At 43.1% G+C, this 19,601-nt stretch overlaps 1 protein-coding gene across 5 annotated transcripts in view; it reads left to right on the top strand.

Moving 5' to 3' along the window:
- LRP8 (LDL receptor related protein 8) overlaps positions 1-19,601 on the top strand; it is a 312,964-nt gene that overhangs the window by 13,097 nt on the left and 280,266 nt on the right. Inside the window, exons 1-2 of one of the 5 annotated variants that reach the window (XM_061633018.1) lie at positions 18,186-18,484; positions 19,331-19,450. The exons of 1 other annotated variant lie outside the window; for it this stretch is intronic. In XM_061633018.1, the coding sequence (XP_061489002.1) occupies positions 18,229-18,484; positions 19,331-19,450 (376 nt within the window). In that variant the 5' untranslated portion in view covers positions 18,186-18,228. Of the gene's footprint in view, positions 1-18,185; positions 18,485-19,330; positions 19,451-19,601 lie in introns of those variants that run through there. 3 more of the 5 variants (XM_061633022.1, XM_061633017.1, XM_061633021.1) reach the window with 3 other exon arrangements.

Here is a 19,601-nt window from a genome sequence, read left to right as displayed (position 1 = left end):
GGCTTTCTCAGCAATGGCCCAAGTAATGAGAAAAGTCAGGAGTAAGGTGCAATGCAATATTAAACAGAAAATTCTCCTAGGGCAGTTGGTCTCATGAATGTTGTCGTCTGCATTCTTGAGGCAGAAGAAGATACTATAGTGGTTCTGGTGGGAGTTAACGCTTCTGAAATTTTATCAGCAAGAACCTGCTATTTGTAAGCTAATTAAAATCCCTGTTGCAAATGTTTGCTTCTGCTGAAAAGCAGTAGACATACTTAGATAAATATTGGCCTAGAACAAAGGAGATATTAACTGAAGAGGAATTCAGCTGAACAAGGACTATAGCCCAATGGTAGAGCACAAGCTTGGCATACAGAAGGTTCCAGGTCCTGTCCCTGGCACTTTCAGTGTTTTATGGGTTCTTAAAGGCTGACGTAACCAAAGGATAGATACCTGCCCTGAGAAGCTTGCCATCAAAATTTTGACAGATGGGGAGACATCAGATGGAGAGGAGATGGGGGAGGGGTGGGAGAGGGAAGCAAGAATAGGACGTTTATGCAGAAAAATCTGTTTCCCATACCCATAAGTTACCTTATGCCTATAAGGTGTGAAGTCTAAGGGCTCAAGCCTTTTTAAAGGTAATGTTTGTAATTTATACACACATTTCTATACCACTAAGTCAAGAAGAAAAGTTCACTCACAGAGGGCTGCAGTATCAAATCAGAGCTTTGTGGGCCTGTGTATTCAGATCAGTAGTGTGAAAACATTTCCCAGCAGGACAGCTGGAAAGTGTTTGGGCAGATTTGGCTATCATGCATTAGGGATGTATCTAACAAAGTCATACTCAGAACAGATGCACTGAAATCAGTGGGACTTTAGTAAGTCATGACTAACTTGTTCAATTATTTCAGTGGGTCTGCTCTGAGTATGAGATGAAATCCTTAGGCTGCAGCCTTTTTTCAGATTCTTCATTGGTCTGTCTGCAAGCATTGCAACTCTAATGACGCAAAAGAAATGCAGCTTATTTTTAAGGTAGTTTTTTAGGAGATTTCCATTCCTTTACAGCTGGGTCTCTCTGTGCTTGAAGAATGTGTTGTATTGCTTCAGCAGCACACTCTGATAGACAGTTCTTAGAAAGACCTTTTTTTCCCTGAGATTGCTTTGAAGCCAGATGATTCCTGGCAATGTGGACTCTAAGGGGAAGGTTGCTACTGTAATTTAAAGCACATTGACAGCAATGACTTCTGAAATTTTTATAAGGGTGTCAGCCATGCTACTTAAATTTTCATAAAGGTTTGAAATAACATTCTTGCAATTTTTTAAAAGAAGCATCATGGTTCAAATTGCTCACACAGGAGAATGTTTGCAACAGGCTACTTAACAGATGTGAGTCTTATAGCCAGGATGGTGGAACCATAAAAATCATAGGGTTGGTAGTAGCATAACGGTACATACAAATTCATGGACACATCTATAATTTAATACATCTTTACATGAACTTGCAGGGGCCACTGGGAGCCTAGGACCAAGCAAAATGATACAGAAATATGAAAGAAATGCTGAAAAACAAACCAACAAAAGTCTACTTGCATTTTGGGGGGCAGGGGGGAATTGCCAGACAAGAAAGGCTGTTTTCCCTTTCAGGTTTTTATTTTTTAAAAGCTGTGCCTCTTAGGCAAACAGTTTTTTTTATCAGCTATATCCTCACACCTGCCCAAAACTGATTTGATTTCAAGGGGGCTTTACATGAATGCTGTTGATAAAAATTGTCCAGAGGAACTGGATAAAAAATGAATTAATGGAAATGCATCCATCCTGCACCTATTACTCTTCATCCAAGTGAAAATTTGTTAATATGTGTTTGAAAGGCCATTGATAAAGACACACAAGTCGAAACACGTCTGGCCACAATATACGCATCTTGCTCCATTGAGGCACAGATTTAAAATCTACAAGCAAGATAACCAGCAGCTTTTATAAAAGCACTATAGTAGAAGCGTGTATTCACCCTACAGTCTGTGTGACAGGGCCTGCTGACCCTGCTCAGGAACCAGATTTTTTATTTTATTTTGAGATTTGGCAACCCTACAGATAACCCTACAGATAACTGGGCTCCTGCTGGGAGGAAGGGCGGGATATAAATCAAATAACAACAACAACAACAACAACAACAACTTCTTTGGGCTCTTCTAGATGGACCTGCTTTTTGAACATCCTGATTAACTTGCACAGAGTTTATGCAGAGGTTAGATTATATCTGGTCTTTATTGAGCATTTGTTGTGATGTGTTTGTTATACAATGAACATTTGTACTGATTTCATAGTTTGCTTGCACAGTGGCTCTACATCTTCCTGATAATCAATTGCGTTCCCCACATTTTTAGTACATTTCCCTGTCACTTTCCCAACTGTAAAAATAACAATTCATCGAGCCGGAGCACTTCCAATTTAATTTCACAAACCTAAATTTCCAGTATGTGCTTAATTCCCTCTCGCAAAAAAAATGGCAGCCCAGGGTTCATCTTTTTTAAAGGCTGAAAGGATTAACAAAAGGAAAACATCTTTAGTATCTTTTGATTCTTAAACTGGTTTGAAGGCGATATATGAATCACAGTGCTATTCCTACCTGGTGAACACAACCTGGATTTGCTCTCTGTAGATTTTTCTCCTCATTACGGAATGGTGTTGTCTTCAAGCTTTTCCTCTTAAATTATAAATCATAGCCCTTTGTTTAATAATTGAACTGCACAGAAAAATGTGACAAGAACTGTGCAATAAAGCTCCTTTCCCTTTGTTTTCAATTCTCATTCTGAATGAGAACTTGAACAGGAGCTTTAAAAGTTCCTACTTTAATGGCACAATCCTATATTCACTGTGTTCAGTGCTTCCAGATAGGTGTGCATAGACTGCAGCCTCATATATATATTCACTAATAGGCAAAAAAAACTTGAGGTTTAAGAATATACCTATAGCCAACAAATATTTCTATCAAACTTTAAAAAGCAGGGAAATTGGGCAGCTGTAGTGAATACACCAGGGGAGCAGGAGACCTGACCTCCTCTCTGAGATATTGTACTGCCCTACAAATTTGTAAAAATGCAAACACAAATTGGGTTGGTCTTTCATAGTCCAATCCACTTCCTGTGTAGCTTGGAAGAATTTGGTAACATGTACCTCTGAGCATATGGTGAGTGGTGGCAACACCTGCCATCTCCAAAGATGGAGAATTACATTTTTGTATGTTTCTTGGTTTTCTTCTTATTTTACTTCTTTTCTGTGTTACTACCCTGGGAGATCAGGGTTTGAATCTCCACATAGCCATGAAGCTTACTGGGTGACCTTGGGCCAGTCACTGCCTCTCAGCCTCATGAAAACCCTATTCATAGGGTCGCCATAAGTCGGGATCAACTTGAAGGCAGTACATTTACATTTTTACTGTTTCTACAGAGAATCTAACCTAGATATTTCTCTCATTATTCATCCTAGAAATCTGTGTCAAATTTATTTTTATTAATTTCAAAGCCTTTTTACTGGTCAAGGTCATATGATGGTGAAGACAGCCTTTTGTGTTTCAAACTGGAGGTTATACTCTATTTCCATTTTGGGTGCATTAACAGTTGAATCTGAAACTGCAGTTTGATGTAAAATCAGACTGATTACAATATGTTGCTACTTAAGCAATGACTCTAGCTGTTGGAAAAAAAAAACTTGGCCTGCCCATGATGCATGTGTTCAGCCTGCTATGCTTAAACTACTCTACTTAAGGAAAGGTGAGCATGGTCAATTAAAAATATAGAGTACACCTAGAATTTTGCTAGAATATATTTCACCTTCCACTGTTTTATCTTGTGCAAAGTGAGACATTCCTCATGTCCATTGGAGACTATTCTGCAGAACAGTCAGTGCCATTATTCCACAATTGCTTTTGGAGCTTTTTTTTCTTAGTGTTGCAAAGTGTTGCTGTTCTTCACATATTAAAAAATAGTTTTTTTGCCTATTAGTGAATTTCTCTGCGTTTTAATCCAGGAGGTAAGAAATGGGATCCTGTGCAAGTTTGCTGAGCATGCATTGATCATTTGCATGCTTATTGAGTTCAGTGGGATCAACTCTCCTGCAATAGGTGAAACTGACCGCAGGGGATGGGTAGGGGAGGAGGGAGATGGGAGCAGGCAGGAGGGGGAGGAAGAGGGCAGGTTTGATCATTTGCATGTTTATTGAGTTCAGTGGGATTTACTCCCATGCAATCATGCTTAGGATAGGTAAAACTGACCATGGGTCGGGAGAGCTGGAGTACACAGGGGAGGAGGAAGAAGGCAGCGGGGAGGGGAGGAGAGGAAAGAAGGAGGGGAAAGGCAGGTCTGATCATTTGCATGCTTATTGAGTTCAGTGGGATTTACTCCCATGCAATCATGCTTAGGATAGGTAAAACTGACCATGGGGGGGGAGGAGGAGGAAGAAAGAGGGGATTAGAAGGGGATGGGAAAGGGAAGGGTGAAGGAAGGGGGAGGGAAGGGGCAAGAGGGAGGGGATAGGAGGGAGGAGGACAGGAAGTTTGATCATTTGCATGGTTTTTGAGTTCAGTGGAATTTATTCCTGTGCAATCATGTTTAGGATAGGTGAAACTGACCTGGGGGAGGGGCAGGAAGGGAGGAGGGCAGGAAGGGGATGGGGAGGCAGGAAGTGGGAAGGGGAGGAAATTGGATGGGTAGGCACTGGGCAGAGGGGAAGCCCCTTTCCTTTCCAAAAGGAAAACATTGTGAACAGTAACATTGCTTTTCAGCGTTTTCCCCATCTTTTTATTCTACAGCAGGCACATGTAGCCTCCAAACCAAATTTAAACCAAAGCTGTCATTGGCCACATCCACAACAGACCTTTATTTCACTTTCGACAGTCGTGGCTTCTCCCAAAGAATCCTGGGAAGTGTAGTTAGTGAGGGGTGCTGAGAGTTGCTAGGAGATGCCCTGTTTCCCTCTCAGAGTCATAGAGTCATAGAATCTTAGAGTTGGAAGGGGCCTTGTAGGCCATTGAGTCCAACCCCCGGTCACAGCAGGAAATCCACAGCTAGAGCATCTCCCGCAGATAGCTGTCCAGCCTCTGCTTGAAGACATCCAGTGAAGGGGATCCCACCACCTCCCTAGGCAGTCGGTTCCATTGCCGAACTGCCCTTACTGTCAAGAAGTTCCTTCTAATGTCCAATCTGAATCTACGCTCCTGCAACTTAAAACCATTAGACCTAGTCCTACCCTCTGGGGCAGCAGAGAACAAATCTGTACCCTCCTCTATGTGACAGCCCTTCAGGTACTTAAAGAGTGAAATCATGTCACCCCTCAGCCTTCTCTTCACCAGACTGAACATGCCAAGTTCCTTCAACCTTTCCTCATAAGACTTGTTCTCCATACCGGTTATCATCCTCGTTGCCCTCTTCTGAACCCGCTCTAACTTGTCTATATCTTTCTTAAAATGAGGTGCCCAGAACTGAATGCAGTATTCCAGATGAGGCCTGACTAATGCAGAATATAGTGGGACTATTACTTCCCTCGACCTGGAAACTATAGCTCCGTTTATGCAGCCCCAAACCGTGTTTGCCTTTTTTGCCGCAGCATCACACTGCTGGGTCATGTTCAACTTGCGATCCACTACAATTCCAAGGTCCTTCTCACACGCACTACTGCTAAGCCGGGTATTTCCCATCCTGTGCCCGTGCATTTTGTTTTTGTGGCCTAAATGCAGAATCCTGCATTTGTCTTTATTGAGTGTCATTTTATTAATTTCAGCCCAATTTTCTAGTCTATCCAGGCCCCTTTGGATTTTATTCCTGTCTTCCATTGTGTTAGCTATCCCTCCCAGTTTCGTATCATCCGCAAACTTCATAAGGCTTCCCTCCACCCCATCATCTAAATCATTGATAAAAATGTTGAAGAGTATCGGCCCCAGGACAGAACCCTGTGGCACTCCACTCGAAACCTCCTTCCAGTCCGAAGCAGAGCCACCAACGACCACTCTTTGAGTACGGTTTTCCAACCAGTTGTGAATCCACCTGACAGTATTTCCATGTAGTCCGCATTTGACCAGTTTGCTAATCAAAAGGTCATGGGGGACTTTATCAAACGCTTTGCTGAAATCTAGATAGATGACGTCTACAGCATTTCCACCATCTACTAAGCTAGTGATCCAATCAAAAAAAGAGATGAGATTAGTTTGACAGGATTTTTTCTTGACAAACCCATGCTGGCTCCTACTAATCACAGCATTGTCATCTAGATAGTTGCCAATGGACTCTTTTATTATCCGTTCTAATATCTTTCCCGGTAAGCTTTAATCAGAGCGGCTGACTGTTAAACCACTCTGGCCACTGGAGCTCGTGTCAGGGGAATAGAAGTCTCCTCTCAACATCCTTCACAAGCTACACTTCCCAGGATTCTTTGTGGGAAGCCATGACTGTCAAAGGGAAATAAAGGTCTGGCATGGGTATGGCCCCCTGATTAGCCAAGCCAAGCAGCTATGAGTCTGGCTTTTAGAACACCAGCAGTTGGTTCTTACTGAGCATACCCAGCCTTATCATTGAGTTCAATGCTAAATTTCTTAAATTACTTAAAAATCAGCCAGGCATTTTTTAAACTTTTAAACTGCAGAAGATGGTCAGAGTATGGGGCAAGGTCAGTAAAAGGATTACAGGTACTCTGTGAACATGGCTGATTTTTAATTAATTTCAATAAACTATGAGAACTCTGACAGAAAGTCCAACAGGGGTCTGTTTTTTTCTTTCTCTTTTTACACTTTGAACTCTCGATTCTCTCTGTTTTGTGTATCGCCATGAAAATTTAGAGGGTTGTTAAACAAGTGTTTCTGAGTTCATGACTATACATTTTGTAAGGTTTTGTTTTGAAATGAGCTTATGGGAAGTATCAAAATGGCATGGAGGATATTTTCAATTTAACATTGCAGAATGCGAAAAATCCATGCTGACTATAGTATACAGCCACTCTCATGGCTGTATAATCTTTGAACTAAAATGCATAAATGATTCAACAGGAATGGAATAGTCATTTATTTTTATTCAGCCCTTCTTCAGAGCATCATTGCGCAGTGCAATCCAGTGCAGTAAATCCTACTGTGTCCAGTATGGCTTATTTCCTGGTGAAAATGCATGGGATTGCAGCCTTATAGCACAATTCTAACCACGTCTGCTCAGAAGTAATGTAAAGTAGTTCTAGGACTGCAGCCTTGGTTTTATAACTCTGTGAGATTAGGATGAGAGACAGTGGCTTACCTAAAGCTACCCAATTAGTTTCATATCTGAGGAAAAATATTATTCTGGATTTCCATATTAAAAACCAACATTGAACACTATCCATCGCACCACACTGGGGACAAAACTAGATATTACATTCACATCATCAGTCTTGGGGTGCATCTTTTAAAAATAATAATAATAATAATAAAACAGCCACTCTTGAGAGGGAAAAGACTGGGATCATAGCGAAGCGGCACTCTTCCATGGTCTGGCTTCAGCTTGCTCTCCTTTTGTCCAGAATGTATTTTAAAAAATCATTCACATCCGGGTTAAAGAAGTGAGTAATATCACATCTTGTTTGTAGGGAAAAGTGAATCTATCAATTTCCATTTCTCATTTTTACAACCTTAAGGCTGGTTCTCCACTTTTCCACATCAGTTTGCATTTTTTTAAAAAATGAAAATTCATCAGCATTTTAGTGCAAATATATCATACACATTTTGTATGCAATTTTTTCTAATATATATTTTTGCACAGCAGTTTTCTGTAATATAATGCATTGTGTATGTTATTTTCACTAACATGCATTTATATGCACACTTTACCCTAGTATGTGTGTTTTTGTATATATTGCTTCAAAGAAGTGTGAATTTTGAAGGATGGCTGTGTTTCAGTTTGTGTATTGTTTTGGAAAGTGCTAATTTGGTAAGTTTGCCTTTAAATGTGAACTGAATTTCTCTCCTTTCCATACTAGTTTGTTCCTGAAATAATAGGAATAGAGTGAAAAGAGAGTTAGCAATTCTATGCAGGAGCCTAAGAATGAAAAAGAGGCTTGTATTGGAAGTTCATAGGGAAATTTATAATTGAAAGTCATTCTTTGGTAAACCTTCCACCCTCACACTATTTCAGCCTTGATTCATATGCATTTGATGTCTGTCTTTGGCCCACTATTACCTGATTACTACATCCTACAATATTCTATTGTCTCTTAAATGTTTGGAAATAGAAGATCCTGCTTCAGTGCTGCAAGTGTAGCTGGGCTCCTGCTGGGAGGAAGGGCGGGATATAAATCAAATAATAGATAAATAAATAAAAATAAGTGTAGTTGGATAAGCTTCAGGAGACTTTCAGATGTACAATGTCATGGTTCCAACGGCATGTAATACAGTAATACAGACTTTTGAGAATTTTGAAAGATATGTTCTTATGCTTTATCCCACTCCAGATCAGCTTGCCTTCACTGAAATCAATAAGGACAGATCTTGGCAAAAGTGGTAGGTAGGAAGCTGGAGTCATTTTTACAATTAAATTACTCTTTGTTTGTTAATTGCAGAGGAATTAGGAGCAAGCAGAAAAGTTCAGCCTGGTGTAAGTTATAGCAAACAAGTAGGACAAATATTTTTTTTGTTCTGGTCCAATGCTGGATCCCACGGAGGAGGCAAGGCAAGGCTAGTCAGAAGGTGCAAGACCACAGATGACTCCAAGTGAGCAACTTGGTCTGACAAGGGTTGGAAGCACACTGAGGCCTTTTAAGCCTCTGCCAACAAACTACCTCTTCCAGGCTCCACCCCCTCATAGAGAACGTCAGAGCCTTAAACAGCCAACCCTCTGGTCTAAAGATTTACAGGACTACACCCTGGAAGTTATGATATTCATACTGCACAAAGTTCTATGGCACACAGTAGGTTAAAAAAAAACCCACCCACCATCACTAGCTGAGGGCAATTATTCCTTGACTTATTACTGATTAACTGATATATAAAGGAGCTTGGGAAATAATTAAGACACAGCATTTTCAGTAGTTGCCTAGATTGTATTTATGAGTTGGCCTGTAGAGATGAATTTATTTTAAGGTTTTGGGGTTTTTTTAAGCAGAAGTAGAATCATGTGGGCCTTTGTTCTTTATTCCCAACTTTTCCTCTACGAAATGCAACTGTTAGGGCTTCTGTCTAACACACTATTCATTTTTCATGCAGATTAGTGATTGGCACTCTTGGATCAGCAAGGACTTAATAATGCAAAGATTATTAATCCACCCAATAAATCAGGGAGTGAGTACACAGAAACCCTCTGCATTCAAAATTGGACTTTTGAGTGTTTACTTTTCAGTGAAACTTCCCTTCAAAGATGTTTAATTTGCAATCCTGACAAGTGTCTCCATGTTCATTTATCTTTCTGTGCGAGAACAGGAATTAGGTGCCATAACTTTTCAAGGGTGTTTAGTGCTAAGATTTCACCTGGTGACACTTTCAGGCAAGCCAGTATTTGAAGAGCTGCGCCCTGCTGTGGAAACCCTATTTGAATAGTACCAGTTATTCTCAACACTAAACAAGTATACTACTGGGAGTTTTTTACTCACTGATGTTTCTGTACTTTATGCCTGTGAGATAGTCCAGAAGACCTTAGACTCATGGTGCAGACCAAAGCCCACCTTTCATTGCTGTCACTGTAATGCTGGAAGAGCTGAGGTATGTCTGATGGGATGCAGTGACCTACAAGTGCACAGACAGAAAGTAGAGTAGTCTGTTTCAGAGGAGTGGTCATACTTCTCAGCTCCTTGAAAAGTCTTTGGATGACATCTGCTCCATTCACCCTACTCAGGGAGATTGGTATAATTCAATACAGAACTGATTAGCAGTCTAAGATTATACAAACACACTGATCTCCATTGTCATACCAACATTGACAGGACAGCCCCAGCCCACACTGGGGAGTGACCTCTGTGCACTGTCTTCCTGTGCTATGATGTCTTTAAGAGGGAAAGGTAAAGGATTACTATCCTTGCTTCTTTCATCCCAACAGCACAGAGCTTTTTTCCTGCTATTTATCAGTGGTTTGCAGATAAAAACTGATATAATGGCCCAGTACAGACAACCATCTCACCATTTGGTAATGGTTTCTACCTTAAGATTTGCTTTGTCTTCTGTATTGATAAAGATGATGCAATTTTTGTTGTTGTTCATCATGCATTCAAATGTGAGGTAAAGGTGGAGAGCTCTATCAAGTGGTAAGACTTCCCCACATTTACCACTTGAAAATTAAGGCATCTGTATTCAGCCAGCGTTTCAGTTACACAGGGTATATAAGTAGAAAATAATGGAAGCCTAGAAAGAAATGCGAGGCACGCACAATATCTTTACTGAATAGGTAAAAAAAACCCTGTATAAGTTAACCTGTGGAGAGTTGTTATATGAATGGCCCAGATTATGGATGAGAGTTGCCCAAATGGTGTTCTATCTTTTTTCATCTCTGTGACTGGGACCCACATTTTCCTGTGCTCAAATGCTTCAGTATGCATTTTCCTCTTTTGATTACAGATCCTTGTGCAGTATTAAATGCTATCGTAGAAGGTACCTGGACTTTTATATGTGTTTTCCCCCCAGGTTGCAATGTTAGGAAGGAAGACTATCAGAAGCTCTGGTACACGTGTGGAAGTTCTCTGTGTGGCCCTTTGCATCCTTTCCTATGAGTCCATATGAAATTGAATGCATCATGTCATAATAACAAAATAAGAGGTGCTACAGGTCCAATTACATTCAAAGACCAAGGAAATGCTAATTTAACATGGCAATTAACACAGCAATCTCATCGCTGTTTTTGTGCCGTGTCCCTTCAGGAACATTGGCACAATGAAGAATCTAACATAATGGTGCCTGCTGGGCCTGAGCACTTTTAGTACAGGGTCACAAGAGAAATGAACAGTAGCTCTCCATAGACTCTAAGAAGTTACAAATCATTTAGTAATCAAACAAATTGCTTTGCCTGTTATGAAGAATGGAATAATCCATTCTAAGTGTTTGACTGATTTGTAATTTATCAGTCTGTTGTGCTCGTTTCTGGTTTTTTATTGTTCATTAGTTTATCTTATATATTTCAGAGTGCAAGAGGGCACACTGTACAAAGTAAAATTGTCACCAGTTTTAGTCTGGCTGTTGCTAAATCCAGTTTTCTATGGTAAGTCTGTATTTCTTTTTTTCCCTTTTTGTCCATATTTTCAGCAAAGGAAGCATTGTAGCTAAATTAGGCTTACAAATACAATGTCAGTAACTTACAGCTAAAGCTGCTTTACCTCTCTCAAGAGTAATCTCTAGGCTGTATTCTCTGCACATTCACAATGATATTATACCAGGATAATTCCATTGATGACATTAGTATTTGCTCCTGAAAGAGGAAGGATGTGATTTCAAAATACGTGAAACCAAACGGTAATTTTGGGACACCCTTTTTTTCAAATATGGCCAGGCCTGATGGATTGTAATGGCTCAGAACAAATTAGGAATTTAGGCTCATTTATCACATGCTCATTTACGATCATAAGTATGCACTAAATCGGCATGCTAAAAATGGAGATAACATGTTTGTTTGAAGGAACTGGTGTTAATACACAGTAAGCTGTCAATGAACAGATCTCATTGATTAGTTACTTTCCTTCTTTATATTGTTCAAAGGTATTAGCTAGCTACGATTGATTAGTGGCTTACACAGTCTCAGGCTTATTCCTTAAAGGGAAAACATAAGGTTTTCCTCAGCCAAATATTTATCAGTGACCTCCCCGCCATTTATTAATCTACTCTAATCTGTGATCTGATGTATCTGCATGCTATTTTAAAATTCTCTGTATACAATAGTTCCGTATTGTATAATTGTATATGAGCATTTTATTATACTATGGTGTGTCTGTTTTAATTATTGTAGGGGGATTTAAAATGGGGTAATTTTGTGATTTTAGCTAGTCTCTGCACTATTTGCACTTATAGCACATGATTACAGCTTGAGTTTTAGTTTTGATATTTCAGTATGAATTACTGGGGTGCTAGTTGTCTTTGGAGATTGTCTTTTTATCTGTCACCTTTTAAGCTGTTTTTTTCTGTCTGGTTTATGACTCATGTGCTTGGGCAGAGGAGTAGAGGCAGGAAGATTGGGGTGCCTCTATTTTGATAGTCAGGGAGCCTATCAGAAGTAGATATGGTGGATGTAGCTGATTGGGCCAGGCAAGAAGAGATCACTGATATCCTTGAGCAGTGACCTTTTCCAAATCGGTTGCCTGCCTCCAGGTACCATGCCAGCCAGCCCTTCAGGCTGGTGCTGCTATTGGTAAATCCCACGTTATTCCATAATAAGTCACCGCTCATCCACAACTTGATCATGGATGAGGGGCTGATCAGTAGAAGTTGGTGGGATGGTCCGTCTTCCTCCCAGTAAGCTGTAGTGACGGTGGTGATGGGAATTCAGGTAAGCGCTGCTGCTAGCATGCATTTCAGAAACCTGGGTGGATAAGCAGGATGAACCAGCTTTGTCCTTCTGGATACTTGGTGTAGCACCAGCACAGACTGGAGAGCCGGGGTTGTGGAGGTCACCATTGCCCACAGAGATTTAGCATCCCTCACCAGATCAGTATGTCTTGGGACCAGCTCCAAGTTTGTATTTGGTGCTGGTCCAGAAAGATGGGTGGGAGAGATTCGGTTGGCACAACATTTGCTATGCTGTCCAGCAGTTTATCTACACAATCTGGCAAAGGTGGTCTCATGTGTGATGTTGGAAAAACCCCTGGATACTGATGTTAGGGGATTTCCATATCTATACAGGGCCAGCGTGGGGTTTCACGGCCACCATGACAAATCGGGTGCTGTCTCACTCTAGATGTGAGGCAGGACATACCCTCAATCTGGTGTTTTCAACTGAATGACTGGTTAAGTAGATCAGAAGAGCCCTGCTGGATCAGGACAAGGCCCTGTAATCCAATTTTCTGTTCTCACTGTGACTAACCAGATGCCTATGGGAAGGACCTGAGTGCAACAATAGTCTCCCCACTTGTAATTCCCAGCAACAGGCATTCAGAGATATACTGCCTCTGAAAATGGAGGCAGAACGTAGCTATTATGGCTAATAGTCACTGATAGCCTTTTTCTCCATGAATTTGTCTAATCCTGTTTTAAAGCTGTCCAAGTTGGTGGCCGTCACCACCTCTTGTGGGAATGAATTCCACAGTTAAACTATGTGTGAAGAAGCACTTTCTTTTGTCTCTCCTGAATCTTCCAACATTCAGCTTCATTGTTCTAGTATTATGAAAGAGGGAAAAAAACTTCTCTCCACTCTCTCCTCGCCATGCATAATTTTATACACCTCTGTCCTGTCTCCTCTTACTTGCCTTTTCTCTAAACTAAAAAGTCCCAAATGTTGGAACTTTTTCTCACAGGGGAGCTGCATTTTCTTGCCCTTTTCTGAACCTTTTCCAGCTCTAGAATATCCTTTATGATGTGAGGTGAGCAGAACCATACACAGCATTCCAAGTACAGTTGCACCATGGATTTGTATAATGGCACGATATCGGCAGCTTTATTTTCAGTCCCTTTCCTAATGATCCCGAGCATGGAATCCACCTGTCTCACAGCTGCTGCATACTGATTAATAGTTCAGTGGGCAGGATTATAACTACCCATTGCTATGGATTGATCACTTCCTGGAAAAGGTTGGATTGTCAATGACAGTTCCTTGGGGCGAAGGACCAGTTAAGATGGTCTACCTTTAGAAACCTATGGAATCTGGTGGATTCCTGAATGAGGATTGCCAGCTGTGGAACCCCTGGTCTCTCTATGGAATGGTGAGATGAAAAGGACTAAATAACACAGTCATTCCTAAGTGCCCTCTCCAGCACTGTGGATCTGGATGGCAATGGATGGCTCCTTGGTATTCAGGAGAGCTCTAGGAGATAAAACAGGTGGGATGATGGCTAGAGTGAAGGAGGCACAAGTATCATGAAGATGACCTAACACAGGTAATAGTGCATAACTGCACCTACCATGTGGTGGCGAAGAAGGCTAACTTCCTCAAGTAGCTGTCCAACAGAACTTTTCTGGGTGGTGGAGGGTCTTGTGGGATCTTCCCCTAAGGGGAATAGCCTATGTTGTTGTTATGTGCCTTCAAGTCGATTACAACTTATGGCAACCCTATGAATCAATGACCTCCAGTAACATCTGTCATGAACCACCCTGTTCAGATCTTGTAAGTTCAGGTCTGTGGCTTCCTTTATGGAGTCAATCCATCTCTTGTTTGGCCTTCCTCTTTTTCTACTCCCTTCTGTTTTTCCCAGCATTATTGTCTTTTCTAGTGAATCATGTCTTCTCATTTTGTGTCCAAAGTATGATAACCTCAGTTTCATCATTTTAGCTTCTAGTGATAGTTCTGGTTTAATTTGTTCTGACACCCAATTATTAGTCTTTTTCGCGGTCCATGGTATCTACAAAGCTCTCCTCCAACACCACATTTCAAATGAGTGTATTTTTCTCTTATCCGATTTTTTCACTGACCAACTTTCACATCCATACATAGAGATCGGGAATACCGTGCTCTGAATGATCCTGACTTTGGTGTTCAGTGATACATCTTTGCATTTGAGGACCTTTTCTAGTTCTCTCATAGCTGCCCTCTCCAGTCCTAGCCTTCTTCTGATTTCTTGACTATGGTCTCCATTTTGGTTAATGACTGTGCTGAGGTATTGATAATCCTTGACAAGTTCAATGTCCTCATTGTCAACTTTAAAGCTACATAAATCTTCTGTTGTCATTACTTTAGTCGTTTTGACGTTCAGCTGTAGTCCTGCTTTTGTGCTTTCCTCTTTAACTTTCAACACCATTCGTTTCAAATCATTACTGGTTTCTGCTAGTAGTATGGTATCATCTGCATATCTTAAATTATTGACATTTCTCCCTTTAATTTTCACACCTCCTTCATCTTGGTCCAATCCCACTTTCCGTATGATATGTTCTGTGTATAGTTTAAACAAATAGGGTGATAAAATACACCCGTCTCACACCCTTTCCGATGGGGAACCAATCAGTTTCTCCATATTCTGTCCTTACAGTAGCCTCTTGTCCAGAGTATAGGTCAGCCTTTCCCCACCAGTGTGCCTCCAGATGTTGTTGGACCACAACTCCTATCAGCCTCAGCCAGCATTGCCAATGGTCAGGAAATATGGGAATTGTGGTCCAACAACATCTGGAGGCACACTGGTTGGGAAAGGCTGGTATAGGTTGTGCATCAGGACAATCAGATGCTGTGGCACCCCCATTTCTTTTAAAGCATTCCATAGTTTCTCATGATCTACACAGTCAAAGGCTTTTTTTTTTAGCACAGGGTGATTTTCGTCTTTGGAATTGTGCTGTGACAAGTTTGTGAGGGTTTTCAAGGGTAAAGTCACTCACAGGATTGACCTTGATGCCACAGTTACTACAGTTCCAGTGAAGGTGTCTAGAGCTCTTTTAGTTCAGTTTGAGATGATTATTTTCAGTTGCTGAAAATCTGTAGCCTGCTTCACACTTTTATGAGAGATAGTCAGGAAGGATTAACTGGATGGATCTGGTGTGTTAATGTGTTAATGCCTCTTTGCAGGAGAGGGTTGTGCTGGCCACATTAAAGAAGGCGGTGGTGCACCCCCTCCTCAAGAGGCCCGTTCTGGACCTAGAAGTGTGTGATAACTACTGCCCAGTAGCATAGCTGTTCAGCTTCAAGTATGCTTTGATGAATCTGATTATCCTGATCCATTTCAATCTGGCTTCAGAATGATTTCCATGAAAGTGGGTATAGGATTGCAGCCTTAATCAAATAGAAACTGTGTGCCAGTACAAGTGTAAAATGGTGATTGATACTAGCGAAGGTTCAGGGCCCTTTTTTTAACATAAAAGCACAATGTTGGTTCCTGTGAGACATCAGAAAGCGATTGGAATATCACAATGTGTTTATTCTGCTCAAGACTTTTAAGGTTTTCACATAAGGATGGGGATCTTGTATTTGAAGCCTTTATGGAAAAAGAATAATCCAGATACTGTGCACCAAACAAATAACACAAATTATAAATGCATATAAATGCATATGCATATATTATGTGCTAATCTGTTATTTTAAAATCCACCTCTTTTTGGATATTTGATGCCCTGATAAGAAAGTGCTTTCAGTTATGAAACTGAGAAGTATGAAGTTGTGCTGCCTTCTAACCTTGGCAGAGTGTCCACCCCCTCAGCTCCCAGAAACTTCATTAGGTATACCTGTCCTTCTCTTACACCTCCTGCCTTGCTTTTTCCCCATTCACCCCCCTAGTTCTGCCTCCTATAACCTGGTTCATAGTTCATCCCCACTCTAGCTGCTACACACCTATTAGGGCCAGGCTGGGGCCACTAGCTGTCAGGTGGCTGTACCTAAATCCAGACTTGGAGTGTGTGTTCTCCAACCCAGCATCCCTGAGCATCAGTTGCTAGGTTGGGTAAAAGGTAAAGACATGAAGTACAGCAGGAATAATTATAAGCTGACTTGGAGCTATTTTGCAAAGGGTTTTTAGGTAAAAAACACATACACCACCCCCCACCCAAAGTTGCATCAGGGGTCACCAGACTTTTAGGACCCATGGGCATATCTGCTGTGAGTGCAGCCTCTCCCAACAACTAAGCACTCACTGCAACCAACAGAACACTCATTTTAAGCCTAATTTCAGTGGAGGGAAGAGTGGACCCTGCGGGGACCAGGGAAAATCTCTGTAGGCACATGTATGCCTACAGGTGCCAGATTGACAACCCATCTTAAATAAACAAGAAACTGCTCTGTTGACTTGGTAAGGCCAGAAGGCCAGGCCCCTTAGTATTAATACAAGACCTGGCCAATCTAAAGGCATGAAATAGTCTACCAATTGCAAGGGCTGACTGTCACTGCAAACCGAATCCCTTCTGTGACTGGAGAGGCCTCAGTACACATAATTTCAGATAATCTCATCCCCCGCGTTATATATTTCTGGTTCAAGCCTTGGAATTTCTGACACTCCCTTTCCCCATGGCACCTCAGCTTCAGCCTGTACAGTGGCCCAAGCTAGGCATGACAATTGTGGCAGAATCAGGTAGGGTGTGTTGGGCACCTATTGAGGCCCCAGCGCCTCAGGAGAACCCACCAGCACCGCTCTCTAGCCAGTGGCTGCCGAGATGGAGCCGTCACCACCACTTGGTAGAGAGACCCTGGGAGGTTTGGCCTCCCTCTGATGGGTGGGCCCTCCTCCCTGCTGCTGCTGCTCTCTCTCCCCCATCTCCACTCAGAGGGCAAACAGCACACCACCTCTGACACCTGCTTCCTCAGCATGGTGCAACGAGTGGTCACCTCCTCTCATTTGCTCATCCATGATTGAACACAGTGACCCCTCCCCACCCACCAAAGGATATGCAAAATGAGAAGGGGTGGCAGCTGCCTGCTTCTGAACAATTGGGGGAAATAACCCATTTCCTCTAATTTGTTTTGTGTCCCCCCCCCAGAAAAATTGGGGAAAAACCTACAGGGGGGGGAAACAGAAAAAGGGGGGCATTCCCCCCTACATTTTCCAGTTTTTTCCTGGGTCTTCACATATCTACATGTGGTGGTGAGGAATGGACTGTTGCACCCCCATGACCATATCACCTGGAGAGATAAAGAGAGCTCAGGTGAGCAAAGCAAAGGGCATGAGAGCCACCCAAAGCCTACTGCTGAGAGGCTCTCCAAACATGAAACCCACCCTGCCCAATTCACCTAACTTTCCACCGACTTTAAGAAAGTAAATAGCCTTAACGAGCCATTCCTTTTTCTTCTTCCATTTATACCCCACCTTTCTTCCGTTGTGGAGCCCAAGGCGGCGTGCATGTTGTTTCCAGGCGGTCACCCATCCAGGCACCGACCAGGCCAGACCTTCTGGATAGCTTCAGTGGTGGCCTCACGTGGCTTCAGTTCATTCCCGGGGTGCTGATGGTGGTGGGGGTTACTGCTCGATCTTAGTTCCCAGTTAGTAAAATATCCTCTGAAATCATGCTGAAGGCGAGCAAGATAAAGGAGCAGTTATGAAAACAAAAACGCTACGCATTCCAGGCGCCATTTAAGCCATGTGTAGGGCTTCTTGCTATCCTCGACGGTTTCCAAACCAAAAAGGGATGGGTGGCGGGGTTGTAGGGCTGGCCCAGCCTCTCCCTAGCTCGGCCGCGCGGTCCCGCCTCTAGGTCGCCGGCGGGCGGGCATGCCCAGGTCTCGCTTGCTGACTGAAATCCCGCCCAGTAGGGAGCGTCATTCGTTAGGATTGAAATGCACGCACGCTGGAGAAAGCAGCAGCCTGCAGTTAACACTCCGCTGGCGAAGGCAGAGTGCCGGGCTGCATGCAACAGCCCCCGACACGGGGGCCGATAGCCTTCAAGGAGGGGACACAATGTGCCGGCCAGCTCTGACCAGGCTGCTGCTCTTTCATCTGCTCCTGATCAAGCTACACATCGCCAAAGGTGGGGTCCGGACTGCCGGGAAGGGGGAGGAACAGGCGGCATGGCTCGGAGCTGCTGAACCAAGTGCGAGCCACGCGTTTGCTGCTGTTGCTTGGCTGCTCCAACTCCTGCGGGGGGGGGATCCAGGGTCACTCCGATGGTGCGTGTGTAAACAGGCAAGGCAGAGAGCCATTGTGCTGCCCGGGCATCACCAAAGGACCCCGAAGGCGGCTGATAGCTCGGTGTAGACGGACAGGGCGCAAACGGCTCGTGGGGATAATGGCTTTAAGTCAAAGAAAAACCTCTCACCTGGGGCCACTCCGTCACCTTTCCCAGAGAGCATATGTCCTATTTAGCTGTGTTCCGATAAGAACACGCTGTCGTTTGAGATCGGTCTTTTTATTCCTTCCTTCTGCAACCCAACCCCCCCTCCCGGGTTAAATGCCGTCAGGAATTGGACTAGTAAAATGTGCGATGTATTTACCTTTGGTTCTTCTCCCTCCCTGTTTTTAAAGCATTGCCGAGGTGAGGATAGTGTGATAGGAAGAACAACGAGGCTCCGCATCTATTCTACTTGGCTTGGGAACGACCCTTTGTTGTCATTTTGCCATTTTGCTTACCCATCCCTTCCTAGTACGATCGATGCCGCCTCCCTGAAATCGGTACGCGCTGGGCGGGAAAGAGCATTGTTTGCGGGGTGGAGATGCTTCACTGTACATGGGGCTTTGTGCGCTTTCTGTGCAGAACGTGGCCTAGAGCGCTCCGGGCTTGCTTGCCGTTTCCAAGAGGGCTATGAAAGTGATGGCTGGGAAACGGGAGGAGGGAGCCCCCCCCTTCCACCTCTGAAATCCCCGTTGCCACTTGCAGGCTCCGCGAAGGAGTGCGAAGAGGATCAGTTCCAGTGCCGGAACGAGCGGTGCATCCCTTCCGTTTGGAAATGCGACGAGGATGATGATTGCGCGGATAACAGTGACGAAGCAGATTGCCGTGAGTACCCGGGCTGATTAGCTCCCGTTCAATCCTCTCTTGAAGGCAGGAGGACAGCTGGCTGGGTCGGGGAGCGGAGATTAGGAGGAAGATGGGGAAATCGGCCCATATTCTGCCGGGTTTGCCTGGTTTAACACTGGGGTCGATGAGG

The sequence above is a fragment of the Rhineura floridana genome, chromosome 6 (genome assembly GCF_030035675.1).
Source record: "Rhineura floridana isolate rRhiFlo1 chromosome 6, rRhiFlo1.hap2, whole genome shotgun sequence".
NCBI classification, from domain to species: domain Eukaryota; kingdom Metazoa; phylum Chordata; class Lepidosauria; order Squamata; family Rhineuridae; genus Rhineura; species Rhineura floridana.
This window is presented reverse-complemented; position numbering and strand designations above follow the sequence as displayed.